Raw genomic sequence first — 27,806 nt, 5'->3', positions numbered from 1 at the left:
TAGAAAAAAAAACATTTTATCAATAAATGCAAAACTAACGGATATATTTTTTTTACTTGATATCATGAAACGTATCAATTAATTAATTAACACTTGTGTTAATTTTACTTATTAGATACCCCGCAAATTGGAAGAGCTTTTCGTCCCAGACTTAGTATCAAAGCACCTATAGGTAAATACTAAATATATTTTCATATTAAAACTTTTTAATAACGTTCTATTGATGCTCTATTGTTAATTATTTTTTATATCATTAAACAAGAGCATCTAAAAGTCTGCTTTAAGTAATTTAGCCATCCTAAACATTGAACACTTAGAATATTACTTTACTTCTTTTGTCTCAATCTTTGTTTATCATCAGATTTTAAGATAATATTAAGAATCTAATCTTTATTTACATAGTGTTTAGGTTTTATGGTTTCATCTCTTTAAACACCGTTACTCTGTATAATACTCATCTGTTCTTTTAATCTTAAATGCTTCATTTTGTTGTAATATTTATTAGCATCTTTTTTCTTGTTAATAAAAACCTTGTCTGTATACTATATTCGTAGAGGAGCTAAGCTTTAGCACTACTTTGAATAATAAGCGTGCAGAAAGAGGGTGAGGAGTAATTTCAACATCACCTCAAAATTCAAATTAGGAAGGATTGCCTCCCCCTTTTCTCACCCCCTCATAGCTTTACAACACCCCACTGTTGAATCTCTATATACGCCACATCTTTAAATATTAGTTTTACATAAAATAAAAAGAGAACAACATTTATTTGTTTTATTGATTTATACATCTATTATAAAGGCTTCCCATAAATATACAACTTACATTATACAGATTAAATAAGTACACAGATTTAGATAAAAATCAATTCAACATTGTTAGAAATTAAATATAAAATCAATAATGAAAATATTGGCAGTAGCGGGGCTAGCTTAATATATAACTTATTTAAATCAAGTAGGCAAAGAACCAATTCTATTGAGAAAAAAAGTTTATTTTCATTTTTAGAATAAACCAACTTTAAATCCTATTACTGGCTTTTTGAAGCGGGGTATTTGAATGCTACCCCAATTGAATTAGAAAAAGCATGAACAAATTAAGAGACATTAAATAAGTTCAACAGAATGATTAACACACATGCAGTTTCTTTCAAAATTTTTATTATTAAATAACTTATTTATAGACATTTGTGTAAAATTTATGTATAAAAATACCGATTGTGCTGACGGTGGACATTCCTCTTCCCAAATAGCTAAAATATTTACTTTTCCGGGACCTATAAGAAGCTTCACAGCTTTATAATCCATTGTGATCCTTCGTTATGGATAGCCAGATAATCTTTGTGTGTTATGGAGAGGGGGGTATTCAGCAAATAAAGGATTAAGAACAAGCAAAAATAATGAAAAAATCCTAAAAATATATTGGTTAATAAATCAAAATCAACAAAGATAATAAATGTGAAATGGATTAAATTCACAATACTTTTAACAACAGCTGAAATGTTTTTAATAAGCTGACTATTAAGCCCTGAACTAGAAAAAATAGTTTAATGTTGATATGATCTAGATATGTCTGTTTTATTGATTACTTAATAAACCCTGGTTTATATAGAACTTATATTATACCAATCTAAATTATTTTTTCTCTCCTCCAGCATTATCATCAAAAAAATGTTCTGTGGCTACTATATATAACTTATTGTGTCCGTATGTCAAATATCGAGGAAATGGATTTTAAATACCCGCCATAATAGTTAAAGCTTTAAAAATTTTTGAGATAATTTCATAAAAGCTACATTTCTCAGCATCTAACTATTAGATAAATAACTTTTTTAAAAACTTTTATCTTGTCTTGTCTTGTCTTAAGCTCTCTTGTTTATTTATTTTTTTGCATTACGAAATATGTTTTCTTCATCTTTGCTACTTGTGGTTTCTGTCATCCTTAAAATTTCTCAAAGAAAACATTTAAAAATGAAGTTTAAGGACTACTCTATCGAGATAGTTTTATTGAATATTTTTTTACATTTTATTGAACATAATATGTTACTTTCTATTTTAGACAGATCAGATTGGAGTAGAGTATCAATAGGTAAATTTAAAGAAATTTAAGTCAATATTAAAAATAAACAATATATTGACAACATGTCGATATAAGCTGCAAGATCTTTTCCTAGTAGTGAAAAAATAGTTCTATAAAAATACAGTTAGGTTACAACTTTGTGCTTATAAACATTGATATTTAAAAAAAAACATAACATCTCTATATATTTAGTCTGTGTCCATCCGTTTGAAACCTTGAATATAGTGTCCTGTAGCTTAGCTTTCATATTTTTTTCTAACTGATTTTGAACTATTAATAATTTTTAATTGAAGGAAGAAGCAAGAGACCAGTTTCGTATAGGTAATTTTATTATAACCCCCCAACCCCCAATTTGTAATTACCTACCCCTCTTGAAAATTTTACCTCCTCCAAATAAAAAGCTTGGACGTCCTTGATTCCAACTCCCTAGCTGTCTGTTAAAAAAAACTTTATTTTCTTGGCTGCTATGAGTAAAAGATGTCTATAAAATTAGCTTAAAGTTTTTTAAAACAAAAAATCCGTCTTTTAGTATTAGATTTTATGAATACTCCCATGACAAATTAAAATTCAACATTTTAATCACGTGTCCATCCATTGTTTAAATGCTTCGCTACTATCAAATTTCGACATCTTCGCTCCTATAATAGTTATTTCTCGTATCGTATTATAAACGGCATTCCGCGGATATAGAATGTACAATTATAAGATTAAAACTAGTTTTTTTAGCCTCGAGGTGCCGGAGGCACCGGCTAAAAAAACTGGTTTTAATCTTATGAATGTACATTCTATATTCGTAGAAAACTGGATATAATACGATGCTAGATATAGTTTTTTCGTAGGGATGAGAACCGGTTCCTATCCACCGGATTCGAATGAATACGAGAAAATAAATTACATATTTGTGTCTGTTTGATTTAGGCAAAGCATTTGATACGCACATACATATATTTATTATTATTTCATTTTCTAGAGAATCAAGTAGTAGCCGAGCATCACGTAGTCCTAGTTCAGGTCTATCCAGACCCAAATCTTCGTCTGCTCTGTCTAGCAATTCTAGTATTCCAGAAAATTTACAGCTAGGTATATAAATTTTGCTGTGCAAGCACTTTAAAATTGACATATTACTTTAGTAATATCTAGTAAATACAGTATATGACGTCACACGTGACACTAATATCTACATTCTTTCAAAATTTTTGGAATCTCATTTCTGTTCATTACCCTGTTAAATTTGAAATAGTTATCACAACATGATTAATCAGTCACAATGTCATAAAAATATCAGGCTCCGAATATCGTTATGTCGATAATGTACCAGTCACTTATACAACGATAGATACATATATTCTAGATCCTGTAAACAGGGGACTCGAACCCTCACCTACTCCAAGTTCCTATTCCCGTGGATCCTCTTCCCGGGCTTCCCCGTTATCATCTTCTCCTTCTCCCTCTGGTGCTGCTGGTGCTCCTAGAGGAATGAGATTACTTTCTTAATGATTTCACATATTCAAGTTAATAGACCATTTTCTAAGTAATTTATAAGTAATTTTAATTAAAAGGAAAATTTTAGTTTTGATTTACTATTTATCATTAATATCAAAACTAATATCATCGTTATGTTTGATCCCTAAATCTTTAAAACTTTGAAATTTATACAATAGGTATTTAATCAGACTGTCATTTCATACCTTTTGTCAATTTTACTTGTTGCAAGTTACCATTATTTGTCTTTTAAAGAGGTAATATATCTGAGTTTAAATTATTATATTACTATTAAAAAGAGAACTTCCTTTAGGTTTTATTTTTGATAAGTGGCGTTCAACCCTTTTTAATGAAATAGCCAAAGGAAAAATATTACCAAACTTTTGTTTTAGTTAATTCTTTTGGACGAATTGTACTTGCATAAAAGAATTATGATGTAAAAATATTACACAGCCTTAAAAAAACTACCCCCCCCCCCACCTCTATAAAGAAAGATACTTCATACTATAGTATTAGTTAGTAATCTCTAATGCTAAATTAGGACACCCGTTAAATCCAGGACCACAATTGCCTGCACCCGCATTTACTCCCTTATCTCCTCTATCTTCCGGTGGGTGCACACCTTTATCACCACGCCCAAGAGGACGGGCTACACCTCCCGGGGGCTCACCAGGAAACATTTTATTGATTAATAACTTAAATACAATCTACAATACAAAGTATAAAGAAATTTATTTGTCCCTTAATATCTCGCTAACCGCTCGAACGATTTAAATGTGCTTTTCAGGCGAAACACCCCCTCCCCTGCAGAAAAATGGCAACTATTTTGAAAAAATATGAATCACTTTTCCTGCCAATTAATAATTATACTTTGCACAAATATTTCAACAGTGCAGTGTGTGTATTAGTGAACAAGATATGTAGAACAAATTCTGCGCATTGAAAAAAATAAATTGTTTAAACTAGGACAGCCATATCCAGGTTGGAAACGTGCACAGGCCCCAGATATTTGTATGCAACGACCACAAACTCCAAACCAAATGCAATCCATCAGACAGCAAACTATGATTAGGGGCGCGGTCAACAATAATAATAGGGTGAGTTTATTTGTTTTTCTCTGAACTGGTTGTTGCTAACAAAATATAAACAACTAGCTGCTACGCCCCTAGAGGTATCTGATGAGGGAAAGGTGGGAGATGAGTCGACCCATTTACTTTCCCCAACCTCCCAAAATAGTTATAAGACTTTTCTATTCATGTGAAGATTTTCACTGTAAAGGAGAACCATATAGATTCTGCGGTTTGCGTGATTCTTCGCTACATACATTAACAGATAGGTAATTTTTATTACTGATTTTAAAAGACAGAAAACAACCTTATATTATGCATATAAAATTCATATTTTGTTGCTATTTTATATTATGTATCTACATATAAGTTGCTATTAGCAACAGCTATCTACCAAGTATTTTGATTTTTTTATCTCTGAAAATGTACTTTGAGTGTCTACATCGTGTCTAAGAGAAATTAAATATGTTAGAATTGTATAAAAATAAGTAATGTGATCTAAGTAAGTAAGGACACTAATGTCCATTAGTAGCACAGCTGTAAACAATAAATGTGTAAAATTAAATTAAACGTGTTAGCAATACTAAACAAGAAATCATTGCAGAAATGTTTTTAGGCTTAAGTAAATCCTTAACTCAAAGATATATGTATGTAAGGCTACCTAAAAGTTAATTTATGTTGGGTTTTATTTGTCATTGACGTATAGACAAACGTATAGTTTAATTTGTATAGAGATAATTAATGAGAAAAAAATTAAGTACCTGGTGAGAAGCCCCCACTCCACCACTAATTTTAAATAATAGAAAGAAAAAAAATAGTTAGGGGAAATTTTTTTCATTTTTACGGGGGTTGGGGGGAACCCAGTAAAAGTGTCGGACTGATTATGACGTAAAAAAATAATAAGCCAATGAGAGGCCACTATAAATTTTACCATTGGTCAATAAAAGCCTCTCATTGGCTAATTTTGTTTTTACGTCATAATCAGTCCGACACTATTACTGGGTTCGAGTTGGGGGGTGTCCCACCCCCCCAAAAAAAATAGCTTAAAAACCACCCCAGGACAACCGGTATATACCCTGAAGAATAGTATCCGATCGGTTCAGTGGTTAACGAGATCTTAAGGGACAGACGGACGGACAGACAGACATCGTTCTACTTTGTATTATAGATAAATATGAATATATAATTGTATGATAGCTGCGCATAGATATTATTACATTATACACACAAGATTACCCTAACATAATTGTTCTGATATGTTATTCTAAGTGATTCTCTCATATCTACACATACACACACTCACACAAACACACACAGAATATATTGGAGGCTTTATAAAGTTTGTGTTGTGTAGAAAGCAACCTGTGGATTGTAGAAAGGAAAGGTACCACTTCAACAACTCTCACTCACAGGAACAAACAAATTGGTCAACATTTTGTGGAGTTTTTAATACATTAATATCTATATACATACATACATCATTTATAGATTTAAATAATGTCATTTAGTCATGCTTATTTAAAAGCAACAGTGGGTGTCTGTCTGTAGCTTAAGATCTCGGTACGCGCTGAACCGATATGGTTCTCCTTTGAAGTGAAAGATCTTCTTGGTCTTAGAAAGGTTTATAAATTTTTAGATGCATGGTAACTCCACTCATCTGAGAGATGACGACCCTTGAAAAAAAACCAACCCTAACTCTAGGGGAGTAACCGCTTCATAATAAGAAGGTGAATTAATAAATTTATCTTTAGTTATCATTTATAAACGGATTTTTCAATTTAAAAAAAGAGAAAAATACAAAATTAATTTGTGTCTCTGTCCTTTCTTGCCTGGCTTTAACCTTCTCTCTTTTCTTTCTCTCCCTTTCTCCTTTTTTTCTATTCCTTCCTTCCTCTCTCTTTCTTTTTTTGTTGAAGTTTATAATTTGAGGTTACAAGCCTTCCCTTTCCTTCCATTATTCCCCGTCTCCATTATTTCTCCTCCCCCCGCATCCCCTTGCATTCATTCTCTCCTGGTCGGAGGTTATTTCCTTCCCCTTTCCTATTTGACAGAGATTGTTCCCCTTGTATTTCCCCCCCCCCTCTATTGTATTCCCAATGAGTTTGGAATTGGAATGGAAGTGTTGTAGTAATAATTGCAGAAACAGATCAGTTTTTCACAAATCTTACTAAGTGAAACTTATTCTATTGTGGATTTTTCATAAAAATGACTTCTATATGCTATTAATAACAGCAACAACATTTAGTTAAAATTTATAACTGTCCTAGTTTTATCTAGGGTTTTGTAGTTAGAAAATAAATACATAGAAAAATCAGGTAAAAATAGTTTTATTTGAAGAAAAATAAAGTAAAACAACTGTGTGTGCATGTATGTTTAGAATGTTTAAATAATATGTTAGTTTATAATACTCTGCTATATGTATGTATATAAAGTTCATAATACAAATGCTACGTTTATATTTACAGCTTTGGACTTGATTCCATCACTTGTACATAGCCAATGGATTATTTAATTATATGTATTTGATACATATTTGTTATATTTGTATGACAGGTAGCTAGACTTTAGTAGCATATTACAAATATAATCAATAAATATACTTATAGATAAGCCTAATATTAATTATAACATATATTTTATAATAATCAACTAGGCACTTCAGAACATCTGTTTTAAATCTTATTAAATCAGATCTAAAGTTTATTACTGATCTACTTATAGGAATTAGTGTTGAATCAAAAAAAAGAAAAAATGTAATTTGTCTTCATATAAATAAATTTAACAAAAACCCCTAATAATTATATAATTGTTTTAATTAATTTAAGTATATAGAACTTGAAATGAAAATTATATATCGTAACTTAAACCTTATTTAATATGGTTTAGAATTACTTCAACAATTACACCATTCATTTAATCTCAGCTTTATAAACAGATTTAGAGTGACGTAAATATCTTTATACCACATTATTTGTATATTCATTAAGTTGCAACGATTGTAAAATTATAGAAAGCATATTTATTTATCGCCTCGTAATATAGACAGGTTTTCGCGGATATAAATAAATTTACCATGCTAAGCTAACCTAGGAAAGACCTTGTAATCATCATTAGAGTTTTAATGTATTAGAACAACTATTATAAATATTTAGAAATCAACAGAAAGATATTTATCTTTTTATAGGGAAATTCAAGGAGGTATTAATAAGGAAAGCAAACTTTTAAAAATATCAAGACAAAATATAATATTTGTCAAATGGCAAACATGATTCTAAGCAATATGTGTTTTAAAGTTTCTGAATTCTACCAATAGAAAAGAGTTTAGGTAACTCCCTATAGATAAAGGAACATAAAATTTTAGTTGATACCAAAATTAATTAATGCAAATTACCGAAATACAGAATTCTGTTTAAAAACATACTTACATTTTTATGACTTGATTATAGAGATGCTTATAAAGATAAAAGTGTACCTTGTTGTCCTATAAAAAAATCTGATGAATTAGATTCTTATATCATAAAAAATGTATGTAAAAAAGTAAAAAACAGATTGTTTTAAATCGATATACGGATTTTCTGAGAACAGTTAGAGAATTGCTACGCTTTCTAACTGGTAACAAACTGTTACATGAATCATCATATTACGTTTGAAATCAATAGGACAAATCAACAGGCCTAAATTCAAACGACAAGAGCTTCGCTTTCAAAAATAAAATTACGGGGAGAAGGTTGGGCTTGGTGTTTGTGATAAAAGGGGTAGTTTCACAAAATGCATTTGAACTTAATTTAGTGAACCGCATATTTTTTCCTGGTTAATTGGTTAAACTACATTTATATGGCATATATTTGAAAGAATTTAAATTTTCTTCCACGTTGTTTTTAAAATATCAAGACTGCGTGGTAGAAAATTGAAATTCTTTCAAATATATGCCATATAAATATAGTTTAACCCATTAACTAGCAAAAAATATGCGGTTCACTAAATTAACTTAAATTTCGTGAAACTACCCCTTTAAAATATATTAATTTCTGTGAAGGGTAAGTTGAATAAATAAATTAGAAAGGGTTTTATAAACAACTATACATTTTTGCAGACCCCTACAGTATATTTTAGATGCCAGTTACTCTAATACTGACAACTAGACACAATATAAAATATGTGTAACATATAAATTCTAATAAACTGTCAAATATCTAGGTTAATCACTGAACACTCTCATTTATCCAGGGATGAAGGAAAGGGCCAATAAAAAATGGATAATTTTTACCTTCTCATTTCAAATGTCCATAGAGGGGCAATATTAGGTTATTGCTTTTAAGTTTTACAGTACCATTATTTTAACTTTTTTTTTTAAATTGGAAAGACTAACTTTTAATAACCTAACTATCTCATTATCCAAGCACTTACAATTACAGATGATTAGTTAATTTAGTTAATAAATGTATATTGTAAATATATTGAAAAGGGTAATTTCCGAAGAGATGGAGAACATTGAACTGATAATAATACTGGCTTTTAAAGTTTTATTAACATTTTCTCTCATTCGTTGACTTAATACTTTAGGGATTTTTATTGAATCTTGTATTTAATCTATCTATAGAAGAATTTTTTTTCCTTCAATGTGCCTACGCTTCGTTTTTAAAATTGTAATAAACACAAATATTTAATAGTTGATAATAAGCCTATTTTCCTCAAACTCTACTCGGATGTCCTTAATTGTTTTAAACCTAATTATTTTATTTGTAGAACCATATGTAGAGCTTTTGAATAGTTCTCAATTACATTTACTTCTATTTCAGAAATTTTTCTATACTTTTAATAAAGAAAATTCAATGCAGAAATACTGTAAGACAGACAGTCAGACTGGATTTCTTGTAGAATAGCTTTTTTACAACCAACTTAATTTATATTGGTAAACCTCTAAAGCCAAAGTAAATCTTCTTTAATTCCTAAGTCGTGATTAATTAAGAGGAAAGCAAAATTGTAAATACAAAACTTTTATTTTCAAATATTCTCTGATATAATATTGTAAACATGGCAACATGTTTTTTTATTCACTTATAAACATACAAATACTATGGTTTATTATTTGTTTTAAAACGCAATTTAACAAGGATGACAACATCCAAAAAAGCGAAGCCCTAAAACGGTAGGACAAACATACATTAACACTTGTATAGTGTCAGAACTGAATAATCATAATATAAATGTATAAGAGTCAAAGCAAAATTGTAAGTAAATTTGTTGAAAAACTGCTTGATTCAGGATAATGTTTATGGACATACTTACATTTTTAGGACTTGATTATAGAGTTGCATCGCTTATTACATTATACTTTGTTGTCCCAGTAATCAATATACCAAAAATCAGATCAATCGGATGATTAAATCAAATAAAAATTTGTTGCTAAAAAAAGTAAAAAAATCAACATGTTTAAAATGGACGTACGGACATTTTGGTGATGATTATATAGTTGCTACGCTTTCTAAATCGTACCTAACTATTGAAGGAATCACCATGCAAAATTTGAAATCGATAGGACAATTTTAACATGCCTAAATTAACGATAAAAGCTATCCGTTACGGACGGACGTACGGACGTACGGACGGACCGACCCTAATTATAGAAAAGCTTCGCTTTTAAAAATAAGATAGGTATTCTATATGTAATTATTTTTGATTTATGTATACAAGCGTCTAGGAGCTTTGCCCAAGAAGGGGGATTAAGGACGGTTACAACCCCACAATGTTAAAAAAAAAATGGTATAATAGATATATTTTCAGTATTTTTCGATATAGCATAGAACCTGCCCTTGAATAATACTACACTTTCTTTAAAATTGTGGACAATCGGTTTAGCCATTTCGATACTTTACTGGTAATTCAAACAAAAAGAAATCCTTATAGGTTTGCGATTATGTTTAATACCAAAGGTGTTTTTTTTTGTTTTTATATAAATAATTTCGAGTTAAACATGAAACAAACTATGAATTTATGTATTTTTAAATGTTTATAATAGATACATTACGAATAAAGGAAAATAAAGAAAATTTTTATCTTTTTAATGTTTGGTACCCTATTTTGCTAAAAATGAAATATTTTTTCAACTATTACTGCTAATTCTAATTGCCAAAGATCGCTCATTAAAAATCAGTAAAGATGAATGTTTATCAAGATGGACCATTTTAAACTGTTTCTCTCAATCATTGTTTGTTGTAAAATCTGCTCTAACAATTTTAAATAATATGGGTCAAAATTCCGATTTTCTAAATGATTTTCTTGAGTTTGTATTAAAACAAAAAAATAATATCTCATAATACCAAAGGTATGACAATTTTTTGAATAGGGCAAAGGAATATAAACTATGTGGTGTGAAATTTTTCCACCTGTTTTAAAAAAGTCTTTTTGTCAAACACATTTTCTCCTCTTTATATACCTTCGTTGTACATTTAGAAAGACGAACAGACTAACACTATACACTTTTAGAGAAGCTTTGCTACAAATAAATTAGATAATTACACTCTGTAACAGAAATAATTGTTTATTTTCATGTCAAAATATGATTTGTAATTACTTTTTAGTTCATCACAGGAAGTAGAAAAAGTGATTAAATAAATTATTGCAAAAATGGCTGAATCAAACTACAATATTAATTTGTATGTTTTTAAATCATTAAAATTCTATATATAGGTATCTATAATACTAAGTTATTTTATTAAAGATTAAAGTATTAAGATTTTGTGTTAATGGGTTAATCTATCTAATTTTTAGATTTAAGTCTTTGGATGGTTTTAGGCTATTTTTCTGCATTTCCTAATCTGTTCCAAAACAAGGCTCCTACATGATGGGGGTGCAGTAAAGTAAAACTTCCGTTCTTAATTCCACATGCCCGTAATCATGGCTTTAAATATAGAAATATGATGGTATGTTAGAATAGTCCTTTTAATTTCAAACCTTGCATAAAGATGAACTAGATGTTGTTGTTTAATTTATTTTATCCAATACATATGCTATATTTATTTTTAACTGCACTTACTAAATTTTTAATTAAATTATAATTACAATTTTATAAATACTGAAAGCGCACACTCAAAGGACAAGAGAAACAAGTTTTATTGAATTCAAACGGGGCCATAAATAAATCGCATCGTATTATAGACAGCTTTTCGCAGATATTAAAATGAAAGATTGTAAGATTAAAAACATTAGATGTAAGTCCCGGGCTAACAAAACGATTTTAATATCTGTGGAAAAGTATATGTAATATGATGCTATGCATGATTTTTCAGTATGGCTTAGAACTGGTTCTAATCCTGCATATGTTAATCTATTTTGAAACCATACTGGAAAAGTGTTTACAATCGCCATAGCAAATTAAAAAGCTTTTGATATCAATTTTTTGCTGCTGTAAAAAATACTGTATAAAACACCTTTTCTACCTTAAATTTATACCTTTCTTTTTTTGGGTGGCAAAATTTCTTTCATAATTATGTACCTGACTAATAATTGTTCCCTAGTTTATTACTGGTTAACTACCGAAAAATGATAATAGAGTAGCCGTACTCTCTAAAAAAAGAATTACAACATAAATGTGTTGAAAATTACATTACATTAAGGAACAAATGGGGTAACGTGAAACTTACATTTTCATTTTTAAATTCGCACATTTTACTTTGCATATTAAGATAAGATAGAAATGTAAAATTTGATTTAAATCATTCTTTACCTTCTTTACTTTTTGTATATCATCTCTAGTGTAAATTTTAGAAGGAAAGTTGAAATTTTCATTAGAAAATTAGTTTAAAATGATTCTCAAAGTTTTGATGAGTTTAAAGACTTTCTTTATAATTAAGTTACATAGATATGATTATAAAGAAAATATGCATGATATCAAACAAAAACAAAGTTAATTCAATTATAAAATAAAACTTTTTACTTTATAATTTTATGAATTTGAAAAAAACGCAAAAAACTTCTTAAACTTAGAGTCAACTTTAAGAAGCCTTTAAAGAGATCTCACACTGTCAATAGCTCTGCGGGGTTCTCTTAATCCCTACCTAACCTAACCTATTTGAACCTTTTAACTTTACTAAAATTTTGACTGTTAGCCACAAATAAAGTGTGATGATAATTTTCAGTTAGAAATTGGTTTGATTAGATTCACTCCTGTTGGACATAGCTATCCTTGGCATTGGTAACATAAAGAATATAATTTGATATGTTTATGATTGAATGCTGTAAAAAGTGCAAGATTTCTGAGGAAGGTTCAGTGTTCTTTTAGTAGAGTCGTGAAACAGTAAATTTCAAGCCTGAATTAGCATACTTCTTTAATGTGACTATAATTTTACAGACTGACTCGAGAACCATCCAAGTAGTTTGGTTGTGTGCTATCATGGCAACAATGGAACACAGTAAAAGTGTCGGACTAATTATGACGTAAGAAAAAAAATTAGCCAATGAGAGGCCACTATAAATTTTATCATTGGTCAATAATGGCCTCTCATTGGCAAATTTTTTTTCTTACGTCTTAATCAGTCCGACACTTTTACTGTGTTCCAACAATGTTTTTTAAAGTCAAACTAGTTGAGAATAAAATATTCTAAATAAAATATCTAATTTAAAAAATATAAATTATTTTCAATACTTTATAGCAGGAATTTTTAAAAAATCCAGTTCATCTTGCACCATATCCAATATTACACCCACTTATATCATTTAAATATTATTTGATCGACTAAATTTGACTTTTAGAGTATAAAAAAGTTCACAATTCTGCTATTCTGTGGTATGATTATTTAGTCTAAATAAAAAAAAAAGGTGGAAATGAAGGTCCATCAAAATGGTAGGGTCAGAGCTGAGTATATAATATCATCTTCATTCATTCAAACATTGCAGTATCACAGGGATTAAGGAATATTCATTCAAACATTGTAGTATCACAGGGAATAAGGAATATTTATTCAAACATTGCAGTATCACAGGGAATAAGGAATATTTATTCAAACATTGCAGTATCACAGGGATTAAGGAATATTCATTCAAACATTGCAGTATCACAGGGATTAAGGAATATTCATTCAAATATTGCAGTATCACAGGGATTAAGGAATATTCATTCAAATATTGCAGTATCACAGGGATTAAGGAATATTCATTCAAACATTGCAGTATCACAGGGATTAAGGAATATTCATTCAAACAATGCAATATCACAGGGAATAAAGAATATTCATTCAAATATTGCAGTATCACAGGGATTAAGGAATATTCATTCAAACATTGCAGTATCACAGGGATTAAGGAATATTCATTCAAACATTGTAGTATCACAGGGATTAAGGAATATTCTTTCAAACATTGCAGTATCACAGGGATTAAGGAATATTCATTCAAACATTGCAGTATCACAGGGATTGAGGAAATAATACAGCCACCAAAATATAAACTTTTGTAGATACACATATTAAAGATTTTGTTTGATCAGAAGTAAGCTTTAGGATTAAGCTTTATAAAAAAGTAATATGAAAGAGATTTTTAGATTTTCTAAGAATGTATTATACGTTACAATATGTTATTAGCAGGGGGTGCTATTCAGCCAATTAATTCTATTTGAAATTACCAAAAATTAAATTTCTTGTTGGCGTAGAGTTGGAGTAAAACATGTTTTTTTGCTTTAACTGAAGGGAAGAGGGTTAGAAGGGGAGGAAATAATGAAGGGGGTTGTGTGGAATTTTTTATTTAGAATTGTTTGTCAGTGTCAAATTTCATTTTCCTGATTATTAGCAGTAAAATATTTCAACAAATTATATTTTTAATGGGTTTGGCTTTAATAAGACCTTTGTGACTTTTGCTTTTACAGTTGAAGACCCTTGATGCTAGGAAGCCGGTAGTGTATAAAAATGTATTTGTTACCTTTTATAATTTTCAATTATTCTGTTGTTTTAAGAGGTCAGTTTAAAACTGTATTATAAGTTCAAAGTTGATATTAAATTTGATGACCAGTTACCAGTTCCTTTACCCAAAAATAAAACTTTTTCCCGCACCGGTGTTGTTGACAAGTAGAAATATATGAATATTGTGTTGCAAATAACACTCTTTACTCTCAAATAAAAATTGAGATAAAAATATCAAATTTACTAAAAATAGGATACTATCCAAAAAACTCATGCTTTCAGTAAAACTTACCTGGTAACCAATTTAAACATTATATTTTTTTCCGCACTAATTTTAATGTTTTAATTTAGATGATTAAGTCAGAAAAGAAATATATGAGAATAATTAAATGTAAAAATCAATTTGAAAATAAATGCTTTTGAAAATTTATTGCTTTTCATTTATGAGACACACCCCTCTTTTAATGTCAAAGTCATTTTCTTAAATATTAATTCTAGATTGTTTTCTTTTTTTTCTTACTCGATTAGACTTTCAAATATGTCTTTTGAATTCATTAAATTTATTACAGCATATTAGTTTAACACAATCCAATGTTGAACGATTCAGTCAATAAAGATAGAATCCCAAATGTAAAACTATTTGAAAACCTATATTATTGGAGTTTTCCTTTTATTGATTTTCATTTCGAGTGTTTCCTTTCAAACTATTTCTATTACTATTATGTCAACATATAATGTATAATAGAGCTTTTCAAAATTGTTTATTGATTTTTTAAAAATTACACGAACAAGATAACAATTTTCCATTCAGAGCAAGCACAATTTATACAACTTGTTGTAAAACCAAGTAGTTGCTAGATATGTTAGAAAATAAAGCAAATAAGACCTAGATTAAAAGATATTATACAGATGCTTCGCATTTTATTGTTATTTTCGGCTACGCCCCTAGAGGCCTCTAGGGGCCCGTAAAATGTTTTCTTTTCAATGTATGTTAAGATCAGCTGTTTGCCAAAAAATATCCCCTAGGCGGTACTTTATTTTATTACTAGCGGCTACGCCCCTAGAGGCATCTAGGGGCACTTGAGAAGAGAGTCGAATATAATAATTAAATTTCTTATTTTAAATTTAAAAAGAAAAAGTAAAAAAAATTATTGGGGGTGGCGAATTTTTTTTTTTTTTTTTGGGGGGGGGGTGCCGGTGCCCCTCCCCTCATTTTTAATTTTAGTTTAAAAAATTCGAATTTTTTTTTGGGGGGGGGGATTTTTCATTTTTGTCCCACCCCCCAAGAAAATAGTTATAAACCTTCCCGGGACCTATGAGAAGCTACCCTGTTAAGGAGAACCCGATCGGTTCAGCGGTTAGCGAGATCCTTCGGTACACACACACAGACAGACACACAGAAAGATACACAGACAGACACACAGACAAACATCCTGTTACTTTAGTATAAGGATAGGGATATTAAACAACATTTTTTTGTGTGTATTAGTAATTGATAGCTAGATATAGAAATGGTTTGCATCTAAAAATATCGTCAGTATTGACATTTAAGAAGAATGTGTCTAAGAATTTATAAAGACATAATATCAATATATAAATATATTTCCACCTAAAATGAAATGTTTATCCTAATCTATAAAGTAGTAAAGTTTTGAAATCTGAATCTTAAGATTTCATTTACTTTTGAACCGTTCGAGTTCTCCATTTTTAAGGAAGCTTTACTTAGATCACTAGATTGTTTTACGCTATTTTATTTTTAAATTTAGCTCTTGTGTGGTTTTATGCTATTTTCTGTTATTTATGTTTTACAGTCATAGAGTTGGTACGCCTTTAAGAAGTTACATGAGAAGCAACATTGGTGTATTAGTAATCAATATCTAATTAAACATAAAAGGATGTGCAGTAACGTTAAAAGCTGGTTTTCTAACTCGTTTTTTCCCCGCATTTACAGTAAAATATAACCTGAACAACCCCGTTTTTTCCCTGATTCAGTGTAAATTTGTGCACACTTGAACCAAATGTTAGTTAGTATTTATGTATTCATGAATATGTAAGAAATAAGCCTACATATGTATATTTAAATTTATTGGTTTAGACATGATATTGACCATAAGACAAGTAGCTTTATTATCCGGCCAAAGGATGTCCAAACTTTTCATTTTTTGGGGGGGGGGGGAGGGGGGTAGATAAACTCCCCTTTACCTCCCCCATCTTAATCTTTAGATTTAAGTATTAGTTGATAAATTTATACACTGATAGTTTAATACAACCAATAAGGATTTGTGAAAGGTACCCATAGTTTTAAAGCTAACAAATGAGATTTGTGCATCTATTAACTTTGGACACTTATCCACTATCCTTTTATACTGTGCAAAAAAATGACCATAAAATACACATTTGAGTTATAGAGTAGTAACGCTTGTAAGAACTACGCATATTTACTTGATTCACAATCAAATATGCAAATTAAATTTACATACTCCTCAGCTTTCTGATTCCTCTCTTGCAAATGATGAAAAAATAAAATCTTCAAATTTTAAAGAAATGCACTTTTTAAGTATTTTCATTTGATATACAAAATTTGATCCGAATTGTATTTTGTATCTTTAAAAGCTAATGTTACATGTCAGGTCTTTGTGATAGAAGCTAGAATAATTGTTTGTTGTGAAATTTTCGTCAAATTATGTTGCAATGCACATTATAGTTGTATAAATGGTAGGTTAGTTATGTATACGAAAATGTGTGTTTACAGTTGATTTTAAAATACCTAATACTCTTTTATTCAAAATATGTCACAAAGATAATTTGTCATCCTATTATTTAAATTAGTAAGAGTTCTTTTTGTCTAAAGCTTAAGATCTCAATAACTACTAAAGTGACTGGGTTTTTTATTTTATGTAAACTTAACATAGGTCCTGTGATGGTTTTCGACTATTTCATTTAAGTCCTGGGGTGGTATGAAGCTATTATGTCCTCGCCCTCTGCCCCGTACAAAGCTGACCCCAAGACGCTAGAGGCATAGGCTGGGATGTCCAAAAGGTGATTATCCCCCCAAATGAACTTAGAGATGCCCCAATTTTTTTTATTTTTCCGGATAAAAAAAGGGATATAAAGATTAACCCCCAAATAAAGCCGTTAGTCCAGTTACACAGAATACAAGATTTTCTTAATTATGGAACAATATAAATGAATAGAGGAAAATGATAAAAGAAAGAATGTATAAGTGGCCTGCACTTAATCAAAGAATATCTAATCATCCATAAAAACAAGAGGAGAGAGTAATTTCTTCATTTAATATTATATGTTGATAATATGTTAGCCATTGCCATTTTATTTTATTCTACAGTAAAGTCAAGATTATTAATGTATTTACAACACTATTATTGTTTATTGTCAGGCAGTAATTAATGCCCTATCCTATAATTTGAAATATTATTTTTTAGTTTCATGCAAATAATTAACCTAATTATCTTAACGAAGCTCCACATACCGTTTACTTCCCTTAAACAAATTCCCCCATACATATTTTCCCTAGAGACTAAGGACCTAGCCAATGGTTTATGATATAAAGTATTTAGGGTTTTGTCTTAAAAGTAAAATGCTTGTGCTGTGCTACTTAGAAGCTTTTTATGTGTCTACGGGTAGTTTTATGCTATGTCACTAAAATCCTGAAGCATTTTGTCTACACAAACCATTGAAATAAATATTTGAATGTTGACTGTTTGTTTAGATGGCTGTGGCTGGACAGACCTGGCAGAAAGATGCTGCCGACCAAAATTTTGATTATATGTTCAAACTTCTCATCATTGGAAACAGCTCAGTCGGAAAAACTTCATTTCTTTTTAGGTGAATATTATTTGGAATTTGATTCTTTTAGTCAGTTTTAACCAAGGAGGTATTTTTTAAATTTCGAAAGGACAGCAAAAAAGTTTATTATTACCTCTCTTAAAGTTTAAGCATTTAATTTATTAATGTTGACAATATTAAACTTTTATTTGACAGGTCGAAAAGTTCGAGGAATAAAAGTTTAATCGAATAACACTCTTAACCAGTGGCGTGCAAAGTTTTTTTTCATGGTAGTGTAAACTTTGATAGGCTGAAAAAAGAGGAAATCTTAGTTTTAAGAGACGTTGACATCCTCTTCGCCTTCCTTTTACTAACGCATGTAATCTTCGTTTCATTTAAACCACCAAAACTCGATCATTGAATATATTTCGAAGAAAAAAATGATCGTTTTAAAAAGTAAACCAATTCTTTAAAACATACCAATAGACTATAAAAGTTTTAAAGATTTTTAATCAATATAATAGATTTGAAATCTGCATAAAATTTTAAGGATTTTTTATAAAATTAGTTTTTTATATAATTCTTTATTTAAAGGCGCAAATACAAATTAAGTTAAATAATTTTGAGATCTGTGATTGGTGGATTGAAAACTATCTGCGCTCTGATAGGAGAAGCTTAAGTGACGTACATCATTCAACCAATTAGAGCGTAGGTAGTTTCCAATCCAGCTATCCTATTGGTCAAAATTTATTAACTTAAATCGTATTTGCGCCTTTAAATAAAGAATTATATAAAAAACGAATTTTATAAAAAATCCTTAAAATTTTATGCAGATTTCAAATCTATTATATTGATTAAAAATCTTTAAAACTTTTATAGTCTACATACCAAGGCATAATGTGATTTAGAGGAATATTATGTGGAAAAACTTCAGTGACCAAAATTTTAGTTTGTTTTTCAACAGCCTTGCTTTGTATTTTTTTCTTATTCGATGAAAACTTTCTTATTTTCAAGTTTGTTTTGTTTTTCTTCTTTCCCTAATATATGATAGCATATCTACTGTATAACTAGGTTATGTTTATTTGTCCATACGTCTGTCCTTCATCGTAATTTATGTTAAATGTTGTGTGATTTTACTGGAGTGCTAAATGAAATATCTAGTCAAGAAATGCACATGTCTTATAATCTCAAATTATGTTGGTTTGTTTTTATTTTTACCATATCATGCAAATAATTGTCCTTGTTTTTATATACAACGTACATAATATTTTTCTAGTTGACTTTTATATTAAAAATTCACCAAAATTTCAGATATGCGGACGACAGTTTTACGTCAGCATTCGTGGCTACAGTGGGGATAGATTTTAAAGTTAAAACTGTGTTCAGACAAGATAAACGAGTCAAACTTCAAATATGGGTAAGAATTTAACTTATGAATATACCTATGCAAAACAATGTTTTTAGCAAAGCTCTTTCGTAATAAAACCAGTTGCAGTATTCAGCCGCCCATTTAAAAACTGCCAAACCTAACATTTTTTTTCTTTTTTAAAACCCTGTTCCTGCAATAAATGTATGAGCATTGATGTATAACCCAATATTATCTGCTCTTTTGTAGCGACTCGGCTGCGTTTATATTTCCGCCGCTATTGGCTGATATTCTGAAAGACCCAATTGAATGTCGGCACAGAGTCCCCATTCCGTGGGTAGAGTTTCATATAGATCATTCATGAATAAAGTAATTAAAAAAATATATTCATTTCATTATAAAACTTGGATTAAGTCAAGCTGAGTGTGCCAATAGCCTGTTTTGGCACACGCTACTTGACTTGGGGGAATATTGGCATACTCTACTTGACTAGGGGGAATATTGGCACACTCTGCTTTACTTGGCGTAATATTGGCATACTCTGCTTTACTTGTCAAGATATGCTTTTTCTAAAATTTTGAAATAATTTATGTAAATATACTAGCGGCTCCACCCCTCGCCCCCTCCCTCAATGTCTCTAGAGGCATTTGAGGGAAGAAGAGAGCTGAAAATATCCTTTACTTACATTTAAGTTTTAAAAAGAAAAACTATTGTAACAAAATCATGGTATTTTAAAGGACCAATAAGAAGCTTTAATGAAAGAAGAACCATAACAGTCCATTGATTAGTGAGATCTTTTATTTTGAAATTTTAATGGTTTTAGGCTAATTTTCGTAACTTTACTACTACTTGGAATAGAGAGCTCCTAGATGCTAGGGACGCAACTGCTAGTTTATATATTTTACGTACATAAAGAGTAAATTTGTAGGTTAAATTATCATAACATAGATCGGAATATATGTTAAATTCATCTTTTTTTTTTGTCATGCTGCTTTGTTTGCTAAACTATTGGCATACTATGCTTTACTTGATGAAATATTGGCATACTATGTTTTACTTAGGGGAATATTGGCATACTCTACTTGACTAGGGGGAATATTGGCACGCACTGTTTTACTTGTTGCCATTGGCACACTCAGCTTGACTTGATCCTAAAACTTTAATTTGAAAAGTACATGAAAAGGAATTGAATTTTTGAGAATTGTTATTTCAACCTAAATGAGTGGGTTGTAGAGTGTTAAACTAATTATATTTTTATGAAGGCTAAATTTAGACGATTATAATAGTTATTTCTCGCATCGTATTATAAACGGCTTTCCGCGGATATAGAATGTACAATTATAAGATTAAAACCAGTCTTTTTAGCCCCGAGGTGCCGAAGGCTGGATATAATATGATGCTAGACATAGTGTTTTCGTATGGATGAGAACCGGTTCCTATCCACCGGATTTGAATGAATACGAGAAAAATATTTCAAGTCGTTGTGGTTAATCTGAAGGGTTATTCAACTTATCAGTAAAGGGATAGATATGTCAAATGAAGATTATGAATATGAATATTATCAAACCTGTAATTATAGGACACAGCTGGTCAAGAGAGATACCGAACTATAACCACAGCGTATTACAGAGGAGCTATGGGTTTCATCCTTATGTATGACGTCACAAACGAAGAATCTTTTAGTAGTGTTCATGATTGGTAAGTTTTTAATGATAGAGCAGTCATTTTTAGATAAAACCTGACTTGCTATTACTTCATAAAAATAAAAATGTATGTATATATTAGCATTTTAAAAAATCTTTCAACATTTAAGTTAATACAATTTACAGAAATTTAAGTTATTCTTAAAGGTAAATATATTTTCTGGGAAAGGTTTAACTTTTAGAGTAATTGTTAAGTATTCTAGGAATATATGTATTTACATTACCTAAATGTATTTTTAAACCAGGGTTAAGTTGAAATAAATTTGATCCTTAAAATAAGCAGTTTTAAAATTTCAAGATGATTTAAATCAATTATATAACAAAATATATATTTTAAAATTTATGTCCTTAAAAGTTAAAGACTAGGTATGAATTAAATTTCGTAGGTATACATTTGTCAACTTGGATTCGTTACCTTTCCTCCTTACTTTTGAAATGATTTGAAAATTATTAATTTTTCTATGCCTAATCCTGTGGTGCCCTAACACTGCGGGAATACCCAATATAACCTACCTAACCTGACCTTAAAAACAAACAAACGAAAAACCATTCCGCTGTATTCTAAATTTTATCAAAACAAGAGGGGGGGGGGGGATTATCATTGGTCAACAGGGTACCAAGGATAGCGCCTTGGATTCTAATATTGAAATTATGAAAAAATTGATTAAATGCCTTAAATCAATTAAAATTTTTGTAATTTAGTCAAAGTCAGGGACAAGGGAATAATATTCTGACAAACAATTTTAAAGGAAAATTTCCCCACAACCCCCTTCCTCTTTTTCTCCCCTTATTACCCACCCCAATTCAGTTACATGATAACACAAAATATACCCCCACCATACTTTAAAAGGTTTCGTTATTTCTTGTAAAATTGATTGCTAGCTACCCCTGAGTCAAAGTAAAGTATTGAAAAATCCTTTAAAAATTCTCTTATTCCATGTTGACGTGAAAATGAATAGTAAATAAAGCCAGTAAGGATATGGTAATCTAAAATTTATGGTAAAACACAAATTTGTATTTACTTTAACTTTTTGTTTTACACTTTTGTACAATATTTATTAAATTAAATAACAAAAATAATAAAAAGGAACCTTTATAAGTTATAAAATTTTTTAGTCAAAGGTTTTATTTAAGAAGTTATTATTCTAAAACAAATATTTTCATAAACGCGCGATTACTTCCCCCCCCCCCAAAAAAAAAAAAAAAAAACAACACAACTTTTCTAAAAGAATGACTTACTGTAAAATTGTACTATTGAGGAAAAATGACGAGTTAGCTTCCCAAACTTTATAACACTTAATCCTATATGTGTAATATATGGTTGATAAAATAAATTTGAGTCTGATAGCTACCTCTGGAAATTTGATTCAACAAGTTTACCAGGAAATCCAGTGATAATTGATCTTTATTTAAAACTTAAATTGTAAAAATGTAGGTATGATAATAAAGCTAAACATAAAACTAAAAGAGACAAAAGAAAAAATTCAATCTAAACTACGCATCACTCTTTTTTAATGTTGATTTGGTACTGTAAATGTAAGTTACATTTTTAACCCTTTTGATTCTCTAAGATTAATCTCATAAATTCTTATCTTGAAACAATTTTTGTTTAAAGCAAAATTGAGAAATTTGGTTTGGCTTAACAGTACAGGCTAGTCGTGGCAGAATTATCGTAATTTATTATTTTCTTAATTCCTGAGATTTATCCGATCATTTAATCAGATTTTATCACCAATAAAAGGTATCAACATATATTTGACTAGGTTCACGGAGATAAAAATAGATTTTACATTGGAATTTCATTGGAAATTCATTGGTTTATATTGGATAATTAAATGAAGTCTACTATTTAACAAATATTATGATAGTTATCCAAAATTTATAGAAGGATAAAAGAAAAAAAGAAAGGGAAAAAGAGTGACTAAGAAAAAGAAATAAACAAATATTAGAAATAACAAAAAGGGGAAAAAAATGAAAAATAAATTTTAATTTTTATGATTGAGTTTTCATGAGCAGATAGATAAACAAATTTGAATTTAGTTTAACAAAGTAATAATATTGAGTAATAATTCTGTCTTATAGGTGTACCCAGATCAAGACATACAGCTGGGACAACGCGCAGGTTATCCTGGTGGGCAACAAGTGTGACATGGAGGACGAGAGGGTCATCAGCTACGAGAGAGGCAAGCACCTGGCCGACAGTATAGGACTTGAGTTCTTCGAAACTAGTGCCAAGGAAAATATTAATGTTAGAGTAAGTATCATAATATTCTTTGTTGTAAAATAATTTATTCGCAGGTTCTCATTTAGTTGCTGGGTCTATCTCGTTCCCGCTGCATGATATTGAATTAATTTAAGTAAGCAATCTAAATTTTGCTCTAAATTATTAATATGATGATAAAACTTATTGTGAATGCTTACTTAGGTTAGGTTAAGTTTGATTATGCGAACAATATATATTAAATGTTAAACTAGAGGCCAAAAAGTTTTTATTTAGGTGCATTTTCAATCATCATGTAATAGTGTCCTATGACCATTATAATTCAAGTATATTCACTTATATTTTCTTGCTAAAAAAAACATTTTTTCTCTGGACTAAATCAGAATATACATGAATGCAAATAGTTGTTTAGATATTATGGAAAGCATATCTTATTCCATATATTATACAAAAAAGCATAAACAATTGGATCAGTTCTGACATTATAAAATAACGGTTAGTTCGCTCTCTATAAAATTTAGGAATTCTATATTCTTATAAGGGAGAGAGCGGACATTGAGCTGTTTAATACACTAGCCCCCAAAGTTTTATAATAACGTTTTATTATTCGTTGGCTAAAAAACGTTGAGGACTTTTATTGAGATTAGATTTGTTGGTTAATTAATGGCCCAAAATTTCAATCACTAATTGCAATCTACTTAATGGGTAAATGTATCATCATTGGGGAAGTACATCAATATCTTAGTTATTATCTAATCCAATTGATCCATGACTTTTCAGGTTTTAATGTTCTTTAAAAAAAGGTTAAGAAATGGATAGACAATATCTTGATGAAAAATAATATTAAATCTTCCCTGATTCTCAAGCAATATATTCTGACGTGCTTCGCCTTTTATGTATTTTATTGTTCTTGTTTATGAAACAAACATTGGTGTACAAATAAAAAGGGCTATGAAATAAAAGTGTCTGGGTTTAGAACAAATTCTTGGTTTGATGTCCTCTTATGAATATACAATTTAATATTATATTTTGTTTTCATACATGCTCTCTGTGTACAAACAAATATTTAAATTGAGTTTCGACCGAAGATACATGGATAGAAAAATTTTCTCTGAATTTGCCAAAAAAAATCAGATCAAACCTTTCATATAATAAGGGTCAGTCACTCCTTTACGGATAAGTCTGATTGTTAATTTAGATATATCAAAATAATCCAACGATTAAAAACTTTACATGATGATTCCTGAAACAGTTAGAAGGCTTAGAAACTCTATAATCAATACCAAAAAGTGTATATGTCCAGTTATTATGATATTTAAATTATTACAGAATTTTTTTGCGTATAGTTTTGCTTTAAAGTGAAGCTTATTTAGGTCTGTTAATAACTATATTAGAGAAGAGTACATCCACCCTTAAAATAAAATAACCCCTAGAAAAAAATCCCACCCCCTCCAATTTTTGTATATTTTACTTAAAACTTTTTGTATGAATTAATCAATTGTATATATAATATGCCACTATCAAACGCCTTGCTAAAGTCTAACTGTCTATAATTTTCAGGCTGTATTCGAGCGATTGGTTGACATGATCTGCGACAAAATGTCTGAAAGTTTGGACGCTGACCCCGGCCTAGGAAATAGGGGCACCCGTCTTACCGACACAGCACAACCTTCAAACCTGAATTGCAACTGCTAACACGTGTATACTGTGCGAATGTATACAAACAAACATAGTTTTATACAAACTTTTAGGTAGCATTATTGAATGTAATGTACCTTTAAATGTACAAGACATTCACTGTGACAGTGCAAACAATCATAAAAACTTATTATTTCATTTATTTATATAAATGTCTTACTATAGCGCAAAGGGTTGAAATCATTTAAGCACAATTGTTTTTCTTCTTGACAAAAGGGTTAAATATAAAATAAATTCTTTTTAATAACTTTCTAAGATTTCTAAAGGATATAAAATGATGTATTTTTAGCAAAACGTCAATTTTGTGAAAGTGCGCACAACACACCGCCATTGTTCAGATTCCCATCACATTCCTGTCTATTGTTAACAATAATACCAAATTTATTTTCACTTTTCAACATAAATTATTTTACAACGTTTTTCCTTTTTTTATTATGAAGTTGAAAATATTTTGCCGTTCTTTAAAAGGTAATATAATAGGTAAGCATACAAAGGACAAGTTTTACTCTCTTTACAGATCAAATTATTAAGTAATATTTGATAGTCAATGATATGCTTTGGTTTTATCTTAATTGGAAATTGTATTACATGCAAATTTTGTATTTATTTAAAAAAAAATAAAAAGAAGGAATATTAAATTGGTATTGACTTTTTAAGAACTAGACAAAATATTTTCAACCTTTATTTTTAATATTTTGTGATAGAGATATGTTTAACTTTTAAATTTACGTCATTTTTAAGGTAAGGTTTGTATTATGATATATTTTGTATCTTCAAAGAAAGATTAAAGGAAAATGATATTTTCCTGTGTACATTTTTGAATTTATTTTTCATCATTTTCTAAAAATATCCAACTTTCTTTGTTAACTATATAGAAAAGAAAAACATTAATGAATGAAGGTTTTTTTCTATAAAAAAATCAATTCAATCTTTTGTCTTTAGTAAATTCCGTATGTAGGATAATCTTTGATTAGAAATTCAGAAAGCCACTTTTACAATTTTAGTTTGGGATTTTTCAAAACTATTTGATTAAAAATGTGAAATATTAATGTGATCAAAATCGATTTTGTAAATGTTATTTTTTCGATTTGTTGTTATTGTTTAGCCTTAAATAGCTGACTTTTAATAAAGTCCTAAATGTATGTTTGTAATTTTTTAAACATCATAAGGATAATTTACTGGATTTTTAAAATTATTTTCTTTCTGATTAATAGGCGAAAAAACAATTTGCCTTTCAGTGAGATTGAAATTATTTTTGTTTGTTTCAGCCTTCACTATATTTTTAGAAATTTATTTGATTTAAAAGTTTATTTGCAAAAACTTGCAATGGTGAATTCTAGTTGTGAATGTCGTAATTATTAAATGTTAAATTATTCTCTCCATGTTATTAGTTTTAACTTGAAAAATATTAGAATGTTTAGCACAAGTGTTTTTATAATGATTACAAGTAACTCATTAAATTTAGGATTATATTTTTTCCATGATTAATAAACTATACTAAAGAATAATACAATTAAATTCAGTTTAAAATGTCAAGCTAGATGGGTCATATAGTTACGCGTTTAGTTCTTTGATGATATAAAAAAAAAACGGTTGTCCAGTTGTACCTAAAGTCTATAATTTTTTTCTAGAAAAAATAAAGATTCTTTCTTTTAAAATTAAAAGCTCAAATATCCTAAATGCCATTTTTTTTTATGTCTTAATTAAATCTTTTCCCCTATTAAATACTAAAAGAGTTGCTTTAAAAAAATGTCCAAAATATTAGAACTTTGTTTATTATGTGTGTAAAACAATGTATAAATTATTATTATCATGTGTTGATGTTATTTTGGTAAATGTTGCAATCTTGTATTTTGCTTTTATACATAAATATTTTATTGAATGTTATTATTACATATCGAGAATTAATAATAAATGTTAATAATTCTGAACTTGGATCGTTGTCTATTATATCCTATTATATAAAGTAGCAAGGTTTTTGCCTGAAGCTTAAGATTTCAGCAACTATAGTACTGAGTGAGTACTTCCTTTTTGGAGAGCTTTACATTGTTCCCGAGATGTTTTTAGATTTAAGCCTTAGAAGATTTTAAGCAATTTTTTGGTCCATCTTTTCATTTAAGTGCAAAGTCCCTAAATGCTGTGCTCCCACTATTAAATTCTAGTTTATTTATGCGTCTTACATTCATCATTGCGTCCAATATAAGCGAGCTCTTTGAATATTTTATATATCGTCAAGATAGTTATTGAACGATATTTTAGCCAGCATCTGAATTAATTAAATATATATAAATTTTAGCTGATTTGGAGGGTGGGGGCAGCTGAAATCACGGTATAATTTTTTTCGAATTAAACCTGTATCTAAACCCCGTTTTATTATCCTCTTAAACAATTGATTACTTAAGGCTACTTCCACTTAAGTGCTATAAAGAAAATAATTTTGAGGTAAAACTTACGCCAAATTAATTGCAATGTCGGACAGATAATTGCGTTTAGATTGTTAGACTGTTGTCAAAA

The 27,806-nt window shown here is 29.3% G+C and overlaps 1 protein-coding gene across 2 annotated transcripts; it reads left to right on the top strand.

Moving 5' to 3' along the window:
• Positions 1 to 114: 114 nt before the first annotated feature.
• Rab3 (RAS oncogene family member Rab3) lies at positions 115 to 27,229 on the top strand. Of its 2 annotated transcripts, XM_080156698.1 has the most exons (12): positions 115 to 172; positions 2,056 to 2,085; positions 2,370 to 2,397; positions 3,047 to 3,156; positions 3,428 to 3,552; positions 4,102 to 4,233; positions 4,527 to 4,655; positions 18,249 to 18,364; positions 19,616 to 19,721; positions 21,250 to 21,368; positions 23,456 to 23,627; positions 25,155 to 27,223. In XM_080156698.1, exons 7-12 carry the CDS (start codon positions 4,572 to 4,574, stop codon positions 25,287 to 25,289), a joined length of 732 nt encoding a protein of 243 aa, XP_080012824.1. In that variant the 5' UTR covers positions 115 to 172; positions 2,056 to 2,085; positions 2,370 to 2,397; positions 3,047 to 3,156; positions 3,428 to 3,552; positions 4,102 to 4,233; positions 4,527 to 4,571; the 3' UTR covers positions 25,290 to 27,223. The 2 variants fall into 2 exon arrangements, with proteins under 2 accessions (XP_080012824.1, XP_080012831.1); XM_080156705.1 differs by lacking the exons at positions 115 to 172; positions 2,056 to 2,085; positions 2,370 to 2,397; ... (2 more) ...; positions 4,102 to 4,233; positions 4,527 to 4,655 and adding an exon at positions 6,731 to 6,940 and having other exon boundaries at positions 25,155 to 27,229.
• The last annotated feature ends 577 nt before the right edge of the window (positions 27,230 to 27,806 follow it).

The sequence above is a fragment of the Acartia tonsa genome, chromosome 1 (genome assembly GCF_053477335.1).
Source record: "Acartia tonsa isolate MP-2025a chromosome 1, ASM5347733v1, whole genome shotgun sequence".
NCBI classification, from domain to species: domain Eukaryota; kingdom Metazoa; phylum Arthropoda; class Copepoda; order Calanoida; family Acartiidae; genus Acartia; species Acartia tonsa.
The sequence above is the reverse complement of the archived record's forward strand: the minus strand, read 5'-3'. Positions and strand labels throughout refer to the sequence as shown.